The 17,448-nt window shown below is 42.0% G+C and overlaps 1 protein-coding gene across 1 annotated transcript in view; it reads right to left on the minus strand.

Moving 5' to 3' along the window:
- LOC138747564 (GRB2-related adapter protein-like) overlaps nucleotides 1–10,665 on the minus strand; it is a 54,614-nt gene extending 43,949 nt beyond the window's left edge. The window contains exon 1 of the mRNA XM_069906889.1: nucleotides 10,361–10,665. Within this exon, the coding sequence (XP_069762990.1) occupies nucleotides 10,361–10,438 (78 nt within the window). The 5' untranslated portion in view covers nucleotides 10,439–10,665. The remainder of the gene's footprint in view (nucleotides 1–10,360) is intronic.
- Between the last annotated feature and the right edge of the window lie 6,783 nt (nucleotides 10,666–17,448).

Here is a 17,448-nt window from a genome sequence, read left to right on the forward strand (position 1 = left end):
TGGCCTATGAATAATTAAATCCTCAAAGCACCGTTCCCCAACTCTCACATGAAAATAACATCCCTCACTGGCAGAGATTAGTCTGGTCTCTGCTCATTCCAGTCCTCCAATCCCTCCTCACCTTTGTTGACATCCTCCACCAACCCCACCCCCGCCGCCCCCCATCCATATTTCACTCTGACCCTCTGCCAGAATATCCCAGCCTGATTCCTGGCCCACTCCCAAATGTTGATCCAATCTCCCTAATGTCCACCCAGTGTGTCTGAGCTCTTCCCTCTTTTTCCAAAGCCCAGTCAACCCCAAAACCAGCAACGCCTCGAGGCAATACCCCCCCCCACAAGAGAAAAAGATGTCAGAACAGCAATATCAGGAAATTTCCACCTCCAAGACTCAATCCTGTGACCAGCCCCTGTGCCCAATTTCTACCTGCCTACTTCTTTTCATATTCCAAGGTGAATCTTGGAGATTTTTTTTGTATATTTTATTTAAAACAACATATATAAAGTAATAATAACAAACAGTAATAAATCACAATATTAACAAATATATCTTGAAAATATAAAAAAACTAAAACATAAAATTAAGAAGAAAAACTACTAAACTAAAACCTAAAAAAAAATCCTAACCCTCCTCCCCCCAACCTGATCTAATCCCATAACTAATCTAAATCTATTATTAAATACATAATAACATAGTTATTTAGTAATTTGGATCGCATCAGATAACCTCAGGGATCCCAAACATATCATTCCAAAAGTTATTCATTCAGGGAAAACTTCACTGGTCAGGAGAATTTAAAAATAATATAATTTCAATCTCAATATTCTATCATACGGGCTCCAAAATTGTAAAAATAAAGAATTTTTGGATCTGAATTTCTTTTACTACTCCGAGGTGAATTTTGAAGATACCTTAAATCCCATTGTTTCTTTCCCTGTGACCAATGTGCCATTTATAATATTGATTGATACCTGTTTAAAAATTGAACCATGTGTCCTCTCTCCTATTTTTTGTGGCAGTGTTTAGTCTGGAACTTGCCGTCGAGTTTAACTCCCAGCATGAAACTAGGGTTAAAAGAATGTTATCTTGACATAGTAAACAGGTATTCAATAAAGTGTTCTTACTGTTAGTTGAAATTACTGCCTATTCTCTTCTCAATAGGAGTTACTTAAACACCTGCTATTATTTGTGGATGTGTGCAAAGTTTATTAAAACCCTTCTGTTTCATTATTTATAGATTCCTTTGTACAATTGTTATTTTATTCTCTGATAATTATGGAGACTTTATCAGCATCTCAATATTGGACGTCAAGTGCTGAAGGGCTGGCTCTGAATGGGCAATTAAAGCGGCATCGTCTGCAAAGAGTAGTTCATGGACAAGTTTCTCTTGTGTCTTGGTGTGAGCTTGCAGGCGCCTCAGATTGAAGACTTCAGCGCTTGACGTCCTGTTTTGCGGAAACTGCCAAACTGTTTGGCCTGGAAGTCAGCCTGAAGAAAACTGATGTCCTCCATCAGCCAGCTCCCCACCATGACTACCAGCCCCACCACATCTCCATCGGGCACATAAAACTCAAAACGGTCAACCAGTTTACCTATCTCGGCTGCACCATTTCATCAGATGCAAGGATCGACAACGAGATAGACCACAGACTCGCCAAGGCAAATAGCGCCTTTGGAAGACTACACAAAAGAGTCTGGAAAAACAACCAACTGAAAAACCTCACAAATATAAGCGTATACAGAGCCGTTGTCATACCCACACTCCTGTTCGGCTCCGAATCATGGGTCCTCTACCGGCATCACCTACGGCTCCTAGAACACTTCCACCAGCGTTGTCTCCGCTCCATCCTCAACATTCATTGGAGCGGCTTCATCCCTAACATCGAAGTACTCGAGATGGCAGAGGCCGACAGCATCGAGTCCACGCTGCTGAAGATCCAGCTGCGCTGGGTGGGTCACGTCTCCAGAATGGAGGATCATCGCCTTCCCAAGATCGTGTTATATGATGAGCTCTCCACTGGCCACCGTGACAGAGGTGCACCAAAGAAGAGGTACAAGGACTGCCTAAAGAAATCTCTTGGTGCCTGCCACATTGACCACCGCCAGTGGGCTGATATCGCCTCAAACCGTACATCTTGGCGCCTCACAGTTCGGCGGGCAGCAACCTCCTTTGAAGAAGACCGCAGAGCCCACCTCACTGACAAAAGACAAAGGAAGAAAAACCCAACACCCAACCCCAACCAATCAATTTTCCCCTGCAACCGCTGCAACCGTGTCTGCCTGTCCCACATCGGACTTGTCAGCCACAAACGAGCCTGCAGCTGACGTGGACATTTACCCCCTCCATAAATCTTCGTCCGTGAAGCCAAGCCAAAGAGATATTGGACTTCAAAAAACTTCATTGATGAAAAGTCCCAGGTTGTGAAGGTGTGGAAGTTATGATATAAATAGAAGTCTTCATTTATTTTTTGTTTCTATAACAAATTTTCCAGTTTATTAATTCCAATTACATTGTCATCTCTGTGCACCTTTAACGACCAATCTGATGTCTGCACCACTGCCCTATTCATATTCCATGGAACCTGCCTAATTTTTATTTCCATCAAATTATTTACATTCTCTGTAATTTTAGTGAGTGTGTGTGTTTGTAGGTGTGTGTGTATGTGTGAGTATGTATGTGTGTGTATGTATGTGTGTATGTATGTGTGTATGTATGTGCATGTACATGTGTGTGTGTATGCATGTGTGTGTGAACCTGTGTGTGTGTGTGTGTGTATGTATGTGTATGTACATGTGTGTATGTGTGTGTGTGTGTGTATGTATGTGTGTGGGTGTGTGTGTATGCATGTGTGTGTGAACCTGTGCGTGTGTGTGTGTGTGTGTGTGTGTGTGTGTGTGTGTGTGTGCGCGTGCGTGCGTGCATGAGTTCCCCATTCACAACAGAGACATTCAAGTGGGCTGGACCAGACTACTATTGTTCCTTCCCATCTGTCACTTGAATCTATCCATATCGATGCCTCAGAGAACTTTCAGTGCCAGATGCCATAAGGTAAGTTTGTTTGACTGTAGCTGAGGTAAAAGAGAAACCTTTGGAGAAGGATGGAGCTGGCTTAAAAGGTCAAAAAGTTGGACATTCTCACGGGGATGGACAGGGTAGTTGTGGTGTTCAGAATCAGGGGTCATACTCTTGAAAAATAAAGGGCCAACCATTCAGGTCAGAGATTAAAAGAATTGACTTCTCCACCCAGTGGGATTCATTGGCCAGAGGGATGATCGGAGGCGGGGGTCTCTTCAAGGCAGGGGTTGCTGGAATTTTTGGATACTCAGGAGGCCAAGGATTATGGAGAAACTGTGGGAAATGACACTGAGGTAAAACATGAGCTGTCGCCTTCCTGGAAAATGGAAGTCCATTCCTGCTTCTACTTATACTATTAATTTTTAAGCCCTTCAGAATTGCAAAGTGCAATACATTCACTTCCATCTGACGGTCTCATTCCAGGAAACTGAAGCTTGGCCCAATGGCTCATCACAATCGCTCCACAGCAGACGCAACATCACTAGCTCACCACTCAGTTCTGGATCATCTCAAAAACAGCAACTCACATATACGGCTGCTCTTCATCAACTAAAGCTCAACCTTCAACACCATTATTCCCTCAGTGCTGCTCAACAAACTCCAAATCCTGGGCCTCTGCACCCCTCCCCCTCTGCAACTGTATCCTTGACTTCCTCAATCGGAAGACTAGAGTCAGTATGAATTGGAAATGACATCTCCTCCTCACTGACTAGCAACATAGGCGCTCCTCAACGATGTGAGCACAATTCCAATGTTATCTACACATTTAATGATAACACCACGCTTGTCGGCAGAATCACACATATCAGTGAGGAAGATAGATCAGCTCGTTGAGTGGTGTCACACCAACAACCTTGCACTCAACATTAGCAAAACCAAGGAGATGATTGTGGACTTCAAGGGGATGTCAGGAGAACACAAACCAGCCCTTATTGAGGGCTTAGCAGTGGAGAGAATTAAGAACTTCAAATTCCTGGATGTCAACTTCTCTGAGGGTCTGTCGTGGAGCCTCCATGTTGATGCAATCATGATGAAGGCTATACTTTTTTGTGCATCCTCCAAGTCAATTCCAAATTCTTTATTTTTTATGTTACTTAGGAGAAAGATCTCTGGATTCTTTGGTATATTGTTTTCTGTTATTTTATTTAATATCTGATTGAGATCATCCCAAAATTTTTCTACTCTCTCACATGTCCAGATTGCATGAATTGTTGTTCCCCTTTCTTTTTTACATCGAAAACATCTATCAGATACTGTTGGGTCCCATTTATTTAACTTTTGCGGTGTAATGTATAGTCTGTGTAACCAATTATATTGTATCATACGCAGCCTCGTATTTATTGTATTTCTCATCGTTCCAGAGCATAACTTCTCCCATGTTTCCTTTTTTATCTTTATATTTAAATCTTGTTCCCATTTTTGTTTAGTTTTACCATTTGTTTCCTCATCCCTAGCTGTAGCAAAAAAATGTATTATGTCAACCTGGAAATTGGAAGATAATTTGAAAATACAACAATGGTATATAGAAATGAATAAATGTATTCCATTAGAAAAAATAACATATAGTTTAAGAAATAATATTGAAATATTCGAACAAGTATGGGAGCCTTACATTAAATACAATAGCGAAAACCTACCGGGAACAAACATTACCTAAGTTGATGGAAGGAGAAGAAAAGAAAAGAATGGACTCAGTAGAATTTCTGGTGTATTTTTGTTGAATGACAACATTGTCTAATTGAATTAATGCAACCTAGATTGTATAACTAAAATGGATGAGGGGGGGGGGATGGGGGGGTGGCTTGGGAGGAGGGAGGGGGGAGGGAGAAAAAGTCACTGTAAATGTGTGGAAAAGAAAAAGTGTATATCATGGCTATTGTGATTTATGGTGTGAAAAATAAAAAATTTAATAAAAAAATAAAAAAAATGAAGGCTATACTTTGTGAGGTGTTTGAGGAGATTTGGTATGTCATCGAAGACACGCAAAAACGTCTACAGGTGTACCGTGGAGAGCATTCTGGTGGTTACATCAATGTCTGGTATAGAATTGCCAACTCTCAGGAGAAGAAAAAGCTCCAGAAGGTTGATAACTTGGCCAGTGACATCACAGGCACCAGACTTCACCCCATCGAAGACACCTACAAGATGTGATGTGTTAAAAAACAGCCTCTATCCTCATGGTCCCCCACCACCCAGGAATTTTGGAGAATGAGGGGGGTGATTTCATTGAAACATTTTGAATGTTGAAATGCCATGAGCAGAGTAGATTAGAATGGATGTTTCCCATGATGGAAGTGTCTAGGCCAAGAGGGTACAACTTCAAGATTGAAGGGTGTCCGCTTAGAACAGAGATGTGGAGAAGTTTCTTCAGCCAGAGGATGGTGAATCTGTGAAATTTGTGGCTACTGATGGTTGTGGAGCTCGGATCATTGGGTGTATTTAAAGCGGAGAATGATAAGTTCTTGATTAGCCAGGGCATGAAATGATATGGGGAGAAGGCCGGGAGAGTGGAAGAATGGATTAGCTAATGAGTAAATGTCAGGCCAGACTCGCTGGGCTGAAGAGCTTAATTTCTGTTCTGATGTCTTTTGGCTGTATAAACATGCACAGTCCCATCTATGGAAAGATGAGAAGCAAGGTGAACTTGTCTCGGGCAGATAAACAGTCAAATTCTGGTGGGAGGAAAACTCCACAACCAAGAGAGGGACAATCAATAAACCAGCAGATGCTGGAAATCTAAATCAAAATCTGAAAAAAAAAATTCGCTACTTTGTGGGAAGAGGTGCAGAGTTAACGTTTTACTTTGAAGCCCGTTCCTTAGAACTGTTCTGAGTCCTGAACCTAAAACATTGCTTCTTTTCCAGCGACTGGAGCTGCACTTCAAATTGTAATTTCATTATCTAGAGATGGATGGATTTGATATGCACCAGATCCCCGACTCCAAGAGCTATGCAGGGAGCATCATTGTCAATGTGAATGTCCTTTATTGAATGCGTAAAAGACTTCGACTCTGTCAGTCTGGACACACTGTCGACCACCATCTTAAGGGCGGCACAGTTAGTGTTACGGTTAACACGATGCTATTACAGATGCCAGTGATCCGGGTTCAAATCTGGTGATGTCTTTAAGGCGTTTGTTCATTCTCCCCTTGACTGCGTGGGTTTCCTCTGGACGCTCTGGCTTCCTTCCACCCTTATGAGGTTGTAGGTTGATGGGTGTAATTCTGATGCATGAGCTCATGGGCTGAAGGACTAAATTTAAATTTAAATCTGGTTACCATATTCCCTGTGACAAATGATGCTGTGCAATATGTGATCCTAACCAGTGAATCAACAATAGAGCCAATCTCAGTCCAATCTAGTGTCAAACTAGGCTATTTTATTGCTCCAACATTTTCCTCCGTCTTTCTCACAACAATACTTCGCCTCACTTCCGATTCTTGCTGGACAAATTCAACCTATGACCAAGGTTAAGCTAAATTCAGTCACTGAGCTACACCATACACATGAAGCTTTTGGAGACTGAATTCCAAACTACTAATGTCTTGTTCACTTAAATTCGCATTACGGCCTGATGGGTGGGGGAGGGGGGGGCACCAATATCTATGAGCGTAAAGCCCTGCAGAATGTAGTGGTTATAGCCCAGTACATCACAGGCAACACTTTCCCCATCATTGAGAAAATCTACAGGGAATGCTGCCGTTGGAGAGCAGCAGCAATTATCAAGGATCCACACCACCCACCACATGCTCTGTTCTTGCTGCTGCTATTAGGAAAGAGGTATAGGTGCTGTAAGACTCACACCACCAGGTTCAGGAACAGCTGCTCCCCCTCCACCATTAGACTCCTCAACAACAAACTCAATCACTTATTGACTCTGCACATTTTATTACTGAATATTTATTTTTTTCTGTATCTACACAGTCAGTTTGCTTATATTTCTTTCTTGGTTTACACTTCTCTCTTTTGCATATGCACCTTTTTCTTGAATATAGTTTACACCACAGGTAAGTAGAAATTCTGCCTGGGCCGCAGGAAAAAGAATCTCAGGGTTGTATGTGATGTCATGTATGTCCTCTGACAATAGATCTGAAATCTGAGATCTGAATGGACTCTACACTAAACTAAACATGTATACTTAGCTGTGGGCATTTACATTTTTGTAAATGTAATTGCCACCTGGAAGTAGAATAGTTATGAGTCTTCAAATCTGATACCTACCAAAAGACATGCACTTCCTCCCCAGACTCCAATGTCAGGGCAGAAGGTGAGGAGCAGGGAAGGGTAATGAAGTTGGGCTCTTGACCATCATCTGTGGTCTGAAGATCAATTCCAACTTTTTCTTTATTGATCATATAGTTTCAATGGCCACATTTCTCCCTGCCCCCAAGCAATACCAGTACTCATTCATGAGTCTGCAGCAAGAATGTGAAGCAAGTTGATTCACCTATTATGTACAGCTCACTCTTCTCATTGGTAATGCTTTAATCCAATTAATATATTTCTCTGGTAGGTTGATTCACCTATTATGTACAGCTCACTCTTTTCATTGGTAATGCTTTAATCCAATTAATATATTTCTCTGGTAGGTTGAACCGCTGTAGTACTTGAAATAAATAATTCCATTCTACCCTGTCAATGGCTTTCTCTGCGTCAAAAGCAACCGCCACTGTTGGAGTCTTCTTCCTTGTACTGCATAGATTAAGTTAATGAACTTAGAGATATTGTCCATTGTTTGTCTTTCCTTAATAAATCCAGTTTTGTCAAGTTTTACTATTTTTGGTACACAGACAGCCAATCTGTTTGCTCATAGTTTTGCTATTATCTGATTCCACCTGCATTGAATTCACTCATCGTTATTGAATGAAGATCTACTGGGACCAATGCCTGAAGAGGGAGCACGAAATCAGTGAACCGGTGCGGACTTTCCGCTCCGTAAATGGTTATATGGTTTTCAAACAATACAAGATTAATATTTTGGGCTTTTAGATAACATGTGAGTGCAGGAGGGAATAAAGGCTGATTGAGTGAGAATTAGCAGAAGAAAAAGCCAAATAATTACAAATAATTTCCATGAAGTATTTGGAATAGATTACCAGTATTTCATATATTTATTACTTTGCAGGTTTTAATGGTAGAGTTTGGAATTGATTATTTTGTTAGATTACGCCCTTTTTTAAATTTAAATGAGTGCCCATCTCAGAACTTGTGGGAATGATAAATTCAATAATCACTCCCAAACAATTAATTGTTTCATTTTATGCAAACTAATTTTTAACTTGTTAAAGCTGGTATGTACAACCCTTTGGGCCAATACAATTCTTTGGCTTGGCTTCGCGGACGAAGATTTATGGAGGGGTAATGTCCACGTCAGCTGCAGGCTCGTTTGTGGCTGACAAGTCCGATGCGGGACAGGCAGACACGGTTGCAGCGGTTGCAAGGGAAAATTGGTTGGTTGGGGTTGGGTGTTGGGTTTTTCCTCCTTTGTCTTTTGTCAGTGAGGTGGGCTCTGCGGTCTTCTTCAAAGGAGGTTGCTGCCCGCCGAACTGTGAGGCGCCAAGATGCACAGTTTGAGGCGATATCAGCCCACTGGAGGTGGTCAATGTGGTAGGCACCAAGAGATTTCTTTAGGCAGTCCTTGTACCTCTTCTTTGGTCCACCTCTGTCTCGGTGGCCAGTGGAGAGCTCGCCATATAACACGATCTTGGGAAGGCGATGGTCCTCCATTCTGGAGATGTGACCTACCCAGCGCAGTTGGATCTTCAGCAGCGTGGATTTGATACATTAAAATCAAATTAAATACCTTTGTCTTCTGAATGTAAGAAAAATAGACGGCTGTGGGTGTGAGTTTGGAAAGGCTTAGATTGTTAGGGAGAAGGTTTACACAGGTCGTCACAACATCGTGGGCTGAAAGGCCTGTACTGTGCAGTAATATTTGAATTAATGGCTCACAAATGGCATTTGGCCCTTTGAAGCGCACAAGTTTAATTTCAGGAAAGAAAATCAAGAAATAAAGTTGCCATAAGCCGAATAATTGAGATTTTAACGTTTTCTCTGGGAAAATAAACGAATGGGAAACAAGGCAGACAATTTACATTATTTTCCTTTAAAAACCTGGGTAAGGTGCATTTATTCAGGAATCCTTCAAAGCAGCTGTGACGTAGAATGGGGTAAATATAAATGCGAATTCACGTATCCTCAAAACAACCTACAATAAGCAAAAGTCAAAGCGGAGTTTTCAACATGTTTCAGTTCCAGAATATTCCAGTAAAACTCCAGCTGTGTAGATCAGCCATTCTCAACCTTTTCTTTTTGGCTATGCCCCCCCACCATTCTCCCCCATGACTCTACTCAAAATTTATGGGCCCCCTTCCCTGTGAAGCAGTCAAGGTTTGGTTTCTTCCGCACTTCTATCAATTACATAAATAATCTTTATGTTACATGAAGTGAAAAGAAAACAGGGTTTCTACTTAAATGTAAAGGCCTGTTCGGGCACCTGCCTACATTTTCTCATACCTTGATGAAGGGCTCAATCCCAAAACATTGATTTCATACCTCTATCTTTGCTACATAAAGGACACTGTTTGACCTGCTGAATTTCTCCAGCTTTGTTTTTACTTTAATCACGGAGTCTGCAGACTTTTGTGTTTTACTCCGGACTTTTACTTAAATGTGGGCGGAGGGCAGCATACGACCCCATTCAGAATGGCTGGTTTAGGTGGTAAAGGAATTGAGAAGATAGTGTAGACTCAAAGTTAGAGCTATATCTCCTTTTGAGGGGGTGGTGGAGGTGGGGGAGGGGGTTGCTGATTTGGAAGCATCTATTCACAAAATTTGGAGGTGTTTTTTTCTCCCAAAATGTCTCTGTGGCGCGGGTGATAAAGGGTCAATTGAAAGATCAATATTTTGGTAGTCAAGGGATTTATTGATGAACAGCCTGATAAACGGAGGTCGTACATAGATAGCCACAATTTTTGTCAAATGGCAGAATAGACTTGAAAGGCCAAATGGCCTCCTTTTTAAAAGCATGTCGATCTAAAAATGAACTGATGGTGATGATAATGAGAGAGTTTATTGTCATACACATAAGTACAATGTACCCGATCCACTGAAATTCTTGCTTGCTGAAGGTACACCAGTACATAGAATACACTAATAAACAATAAGTATAATTAAACTACTGCACCACCGAAAAATAGATAATAACCTGGCGATTGAGCCTATGACTAAAGTACCGATTAAAATTTCCACACTGTACTCAAGATGGATACTGGGCGAGACTTACCTTCAGAATATCTGCTTTGTTGAAACTCAGCTCGTCCTTGGCTGATGCCACAAAATTGTACAAGGCGACCGCTTCCATGGTGGCAGGTGTCGGGAAGAGCACCTGGGTCCTCCTGCCCTGCCCGGGGAAGTGAAGGGGTTAATCCAGGTAATGGTCAAAAGCCACAGATCCCCTTTGCGCTAATTCCTGCCCTTTTTTCCCCTGTGCCTGCCTTCTGAGGCAGAGGCTTTTAAGTTTTAATGAGGCCGTGTTCTTGTAGGGAGGAGGAGGAGAGAAGCAGTGATGCTGTCGCTACTCACAGTGTCTGAATATCACTCGAGTGTGAAAAGCATTTCCGCCAGCTGCATCTCAAAGGGAAGGGGGATTTTTTTTTTTCTCTCTCTCTCTCTACGTTCAAATGCAGTGTCCAGGCAGGAAGCCTGAGGCTCATTACTACGCACACATTTAACAGTAACAGTTTAAAAATATTTCTCCACTCATTGCAAGCTTCTCTGGTGGGCTGTTCTTCGTCAATGCTCGAGGTTTGATCGGCTTGTGTCTTGCCACTTTCCACCTCACTTCCCAAAGGTAAAAGCATTTGTATGCAATCCACACACATGGCTGGCTGCCTTCTCATAGCTAAGTGTGTGAACTTGATGGGAAGATGGCAGATTATTCACACAATCTCACACTTGAATCTACTACAAAATATACACACATACGTTTGCCATCAATTTACATACCAACTGGAGTTATCATCTCTCCGCAGATATTTAACAGGCTCAGATAGGCACTTGGATGCAGTAAAATTAGAGGTTGTGAGGTTGAAAACCCTTAGATTGATGGTGGAATAGGTTTATATAGGTCGACACAACACTGTGGGCCGAAGTGCCTGTACTCTGCTGTGCTGGTTTTGGTTTCTATGCAAATATATTTCTATTTCCACAAGTTTAAAAGTGTGGTTGCATTTTGTTTGAAGGTATGCTTGCATAATTTTGGGTGTGTTTGTGTATGTCCGTGTGCTCAAGTGTTCACATAAGATGATGTGTGCTCAACATGTAAATACTGAAAATATATTTATAGTCATGTTTTAATTAATTTCCTTCAGTTCAACATGATCCTTTAAGCTATATGATTTTTGTTGTTTGGGCTAGTTACTTGTTTGATATACTCTTTCTGAATGTTCACAGGAGACATTTTGAACTGGTAGAAAAGGCCTCTGAGTCTGACCTGTCAGAGCCGTCAATATGGGCAAGATTCAATCCTTTGGATTCCGGCCATTTTTAACTTTTCATAATATATACACCAGACTGGGACCGGGGGTAAGCTACTGTACGGACAGTAGTGTGAACCAGCTGGTGAAAAGAGGGGTGTGGAGTCCAAAGGATTAATTTCTTCTGCTTGAAGCTTGGTCACTGCCAGTGGCTCCCTCACCTTGCAGGATCACTGGGTGAGCTGTGAGCCCAAAAAAGGTAGGAGTAAACCTGGGGAAGCCACAAGAGAAGAAAGAGAGGCACAAGCTAGGTTCTGCCAGCAGAACACCACATATTTCATTCCTGCTGAACCTTGAATGGGGTTATATTATCAGTCCCGTGATCCGTTATTAGAGGTGATTGCGCCTTGAAGTAGGACTTGCAGACTTTGAGATATTACACAATGTAGACTATTCCAATTAGGACCAATGAATATCTTGGACCACAGTTTTCACTGTCATGCAATATTAAGAAAATTACAGTGAATCATTTAATTTTTGTACACAGTAACACTATTGCATATTGTCCTTCAGCTTTCTCCTCCGCACTGATTCGGTTTATGAGGTAGGGTGGGCTTATTTTTTTTTGGTAGGTATGTATGGGTTGGCACAACATCATGGGCTGAAGGGCCTGTACTGTGCTGCAATGGTCTATGTTCTATGATTCAAATCCTCCAAGTAGGGGCCTGACAGGTAGGATGTTGAGATGTTTCCATCAGTAGGAGAGACACAAAGAAGGGGACATAGCTGCAAAACGAGGGGCTGGTCATTTAAAACCAAGGTGTGTAGAAATTTCCCTCAGAGTGTAGAGGATCTCTGAAATTCTCTGCCCTTGAGGTTGTTGGAAGACAGATCATCCGATATATTTAAGAAGGAGAAAGGTAAATACCCTTGGTATCCGGCACTTGCGAGAAATTGGTAGATGCCAAATAAGAGAATGTTCCGGTTGCTCGAGACTGTGTGCTGCATGAAAGGAGATCTAATGATGAGGTACGCCAATTATAAATGTCCATACTTTTACCCATTTATTTTCTGCGATTCTTTTTTTTACAAGTTGCTTGAATTCTGGATAACAGGGACTTTACTGCATTTGAAAAACTGAGGAGTTGAGCACTTTGGGAAACTAGCACGGAAGACGAGTTGTGACCAGCTTAGATCAGCTGCAATCATATTGAAGGAAGGGGCAGGCTTGATTGGTCTGGTGGCCAGCCCCTGCACCTGTTGTCTCGCACTCTTGCGATCGTAATCTCTTTCAATACAAAGCCATACATGCTAACAGTTCAACAAAGCATCTTTGAACTGCAGAATCCAAGTGCACACTGTTGCTGTGATATCAGCAGATATTTGGACTGCAATCGAAAGAAAAAGGAAGCAAAATTTTCAAAAAATTGTCCAATTCATGTTAAGTTTATGCACTAAAAATAATGCCAGTTATAATATAAATGCTTAACTTCTGTTATTTCCTGACTTGGCCCTTTGAATAACAGACTGCTTAATGTCAAAAAATGTGGCTTTCATATACGTCCCAATTTGCAATAAAATGCAAATACTTCCAAGTGACAAAATGATTAATTGTCAGATTTTTAAAAATCTTCTGCCTGATTCAACATTCTTTCTTTGGCTTGGCTTCGCGGACGAAGATTTATGGAGGGGGTAAAAAGTCCACGTCAGCTGCAGGCTCGTTTGTGGCTGACAAGTCCGATGCGGGACAGGCAGACACGATTCAACATTAAAATGCCCCTTAATGCCCTCTCTGTCATTTTATAACTCCACTGGTCGTAGAGCTTTAACTAGGCGAAGTCAACCTTTGGAGAGGCCGAGTCTCTCAGGCTCTCATGAAAGATCTGCCACCAGTTCCAGTAAAGGTTGTGTTGCTCGCTTTCCAGGTAAACATAACTGTAGTCAGCATTGGTTGTGAGAATTGAATTGGCATCCAGGTTAAGTTTGGAAACCTGGTTTAAATTTTCAGTAGACGCTATTTAAGCATTGTATGTTGATTGACATCAGTTTCAGACAATCAGTTATGTCTCTTGATTTTATTTTCTGGCAGAAGTTATTTGGGAGAACTTTCTGATTTACTTCTTGTGGACTTAGTTGTGTCATAAGTGGATACAGCATTCAGAGCACATGAACCAGTCCTCATCAAGGGACCAGCAGTGGATAAGGTTAGGAACTTCAGGTTCCTGGGTGTCAATGCCTGTTCTGGGCCCTCCATGTCCATGCAATCATGAAGAAGGCTCGCCAGTGGCTATTCTTCTTGAGGAGTATGAGGAGATTCGGGATGTCACTAAGGACTCCTGCAAAATTCTACAGGTGTACCATGGAGAGCATACTGGTCACATCACGGTCTGGTATGAAGGTGCCAATGGACAGGACAGGAAAAATCTACAGAGAGTTGTGAACTCGGCCATCATGGGCACCAAAAAATACATCTACAAGAGGTGGTGTCTTAAGAAAGCAGCCTCTATCCTCAAAGATCCCCCACCACGCAGGCTCTGTCCTCTTCTCACTGCTACTGGCCAGGAAGGAGATACAGGAGCCTGAAGACAAACATCCAGCAACACAAGGACAGCTGCTTCCCCTCCGCCATCAGATTTCTGAACGGAAAATGAACCACGGACACTCCCTCACTTTATCCTATTTTCTTTATTTTTGAAATGCTATTTATAGCAATATTTGCTCTGTGACGCTGCCACACAACAATCCATTTCATGACACGTCCATGTCAATAAATTCGGATTCTGATTTAAGGGTGTAAGTGCAGGGAGGATGAAAGGGGTAGGTTTTTCACATCGTATGATGGGTGCATCGAATGCACTGCTGGCAACAGTGCAATAGGATCTTTGAAGAGACTATTAGGCGGGTACATTCAACTGAGAAAAATATGGAGTGATGCAATGGGGCAATTCCAGGCTGTTGTTATAGTAGGTCATTAGGTCGGCACAACACTGTGGGCCGAAGGGCCTGTACTGTGCTGTAGATTTCTATGTTCCAAAATGAGAAATGACTTAAATTCTAATTGAAGATTTCTCAACTGTTATTACAGTTCACACATTCACAACCACAGTAATACTTGTAAGTAAAATTGATGGTAGGAAGGGATTCGATTTTTGTGGAGTATGTTTACATAGGTTGGCACTACATCATGGGTTGCAGGGTCTGTACTGTGCCGTAATGATCCATGCTCTACATTCTCTGTTCTACATTGACGTATCTCCTTCAAAACTATGACATTCTGCAAGGCACTACAGCTGTTTGTCCCTGACAGTGACAAAGATGGACTTTAAGTGCAAGAAAGAAGGTTAGACTGGTGAAGAGGTTTAGGGAAAGAGTCCCAGACATTGGGGACTGGGCATTTTTAGAATTAGTATCAGAATTTATTATCATTGTCACAACAAACGAAGAGTAAAAGTGAGGTGGTGTCTGTGGTTCATTGTCCATTCGGAAATCTGATGGCGGAGGGGAAAAAGCTACCCTTGTGCCATTGGGTGTTCATCTTCAGGCTCCTGCACCTATTTCCCAATGGAAGCAGAGAGAAGAGGCCATGGCTTGGGTGGTGGGCTCCTTGAGGATAGAGGCTGTTTTCTTGAGGCTCCACCTCTTGTCGATGTCCTGAATGGAGTGAAGACTGAGGCCCTTGATGGCGCTAGCCTTCTCTGTGGATTTTTCCTGTCCTGTCCTGTCTCCATACTAGACAATGATGCAACCAGTCAAAGTGCTCCCCTTTTAACGTTCATTTGTCAGGTTCTGCTCCCAAAGATAGTATTGGCCTTAAACGTTCAAGAGCCTAATCATTGTTAAAATGAAATTGCTCTTGAACTAGAAGTGCTGGACTTCATGCTTAGACCATAAGATATTCTCAGCTTAGTCTGCATATTAAGAATAATTTTTTGTGTATATATATATATATATATATATTAATTGAGTCCTTTGTATATATACTTTTATTAAAAATTAAATAAAATATAATAAAAATATATTCGAACAGAAGTAGGCCATTTGGCCCGTCGAGTCCTCTCCACCATTCCAACACGATCTGATCTATTCTCTCACTCAGCCCAACTCCCTTGCCTTCTCCCCATTACCTTTGATACCCTAGTTATTCAGATACCTATCAATCTCTACTTTAATTACATCCAATAGCCTGATCTCCACAGCTGCCTGTGGCAGCAAATTCCAGAGATTCACCACTCTATGGCTAAAGAAATTCTTCTGCATCTCTGTTTTAAATGGACGCCTTTCAATCCTGAAGTCATCCCCTCTTGACCTTGATTCCTTTGCCATCGGAAGCAACTTTGCCACATAGACTCTGTCTAGGCCTTGTGACGTGAAATTATTCTATGAAGTCCACCCTCATTCTTCTGCTGAGTCCAAGAGATGTCAAGCATTCCTCATATGCTAATCCCTTCATTCTTGTAAATCTTCTCTGAACCCTCTCCAGTGACATCCTTCCTTTAAACCTTTAAGAAAATGCCCAAAACTGTACCCCATATTCCGTGTAACCTCAAGTCTTAACATCACATCCATGCTTTTGTATTCCTCTAGATATGAATGCCAACATTGCATTCACTCTCTTCTCCACCGACGAACCTGGAGGTTAACCTTTAGGATATCCTGCACAAGGACCCTTTGCACCTCAAAATTTTGAACTTTCTCCCCATGCAAATAATATTCTGCCCTTCCACCAAAGTGCACTTTCCAACATTGTATTTACTTCTTTGCCCATTCTCCTAATCAAAGTCTCTCTGCAACCTCCCCATTTCCTCCTCTCTCCCTGCATCTCCACCTACCTTTGTATCATCTGCAAACTTTACCACAAAGCCATTTATTCCGCAATCCAAATCATCAACATACAATGTATAAAGAAGTGGCCCCCTGCCTGAATACAGCCGTGAGAAGAGATTGTGGAGAGGGTGGTGGGGTTCTCCACAGTGGATCCTTGACATAGTGAGTACAGTCTGTCTTTGATTTAAAATTTCAAACTTCTACTTGCCTTTACTTGGGGGAGCGATGGGGTCTTAATAACTGCCAATGTTATTTGTTTTGTTTACTGCCCTCATCTTCAATCTACAATCGTCAGCCAATCACTGGATGCAAAGTATTACTTACCTTCACCGAGTTACCTTCACTTGGTCAGGATTAGCACAGCCAAGAACTTTGATAGAAAAAATAAATGGGCAGACTATTGAAAATGAGGAGAAAATTAAAAATATCCGGGTGCAAAAGGAACCTGGGAGACCGAGTGCAGGATGGCCTGAAGGTAAACTTGCGTGTTGAGTTGATGGTGAAGGTAAATGCGATGCTGGCGTTGATTTCAAGAGGAATAGAATATAAGAGCAGGGCTGTGAGGTTGAGGCTTTGTAAGGCCCTGGTGAGACCTCAGTTAGAGTTTTGGGCTGCTCGTGGAAAAAGTGGTGATGAAGAAGAAGGTTCAAAGGAGGTTCGCTAAGGAGATTCTGGGAAAGTCAGGGCTTTCATATGAAGAGCGTTTGACATTTCTTGGCCTGTACTCGATGGAATTTAGGAGAATAAGGAGTGGATCTCATTGAAACATTTCAAGTGTTGAGGGGCAGAATAGATGTTTCCCATGGTGGGAGAGTCGAGAACAAGAGGGCACTTTTCAGGATTAAAGGAGATTCAGTTGAATTTCCATAGACAGAGGGTGGTAAATCCGTGGAATTTGTTGTCACAGGCAGTCGCGGAGGTCAAGTCATTGCGTGTATTTAAGGCAGAGATTAGAACCATAGAACCATTGAAAATCAGCACAGAAAACAGGCCATTCAGTCCTTCTAGTCGGTGCCAAAATATCATTCCTATAGTCCCATTGACCTGTACCCATTCCATAACTATCCAATTT

This window comes from Narcine bancroftii, chromosome 12 (genome assembly GCF_036971445.1).
Source record: "Narcine bancroftii isolate sNarBan1 chromosome 12, sNarBan1.hap1, whole genome shotgun sequence".
Lineage (NCBI taxonomy): Eukaryota > Metazoa > Chordata > Chondrichthyes > Torpediniformes > Narcinidae > Narcine > Narcine bancroftii.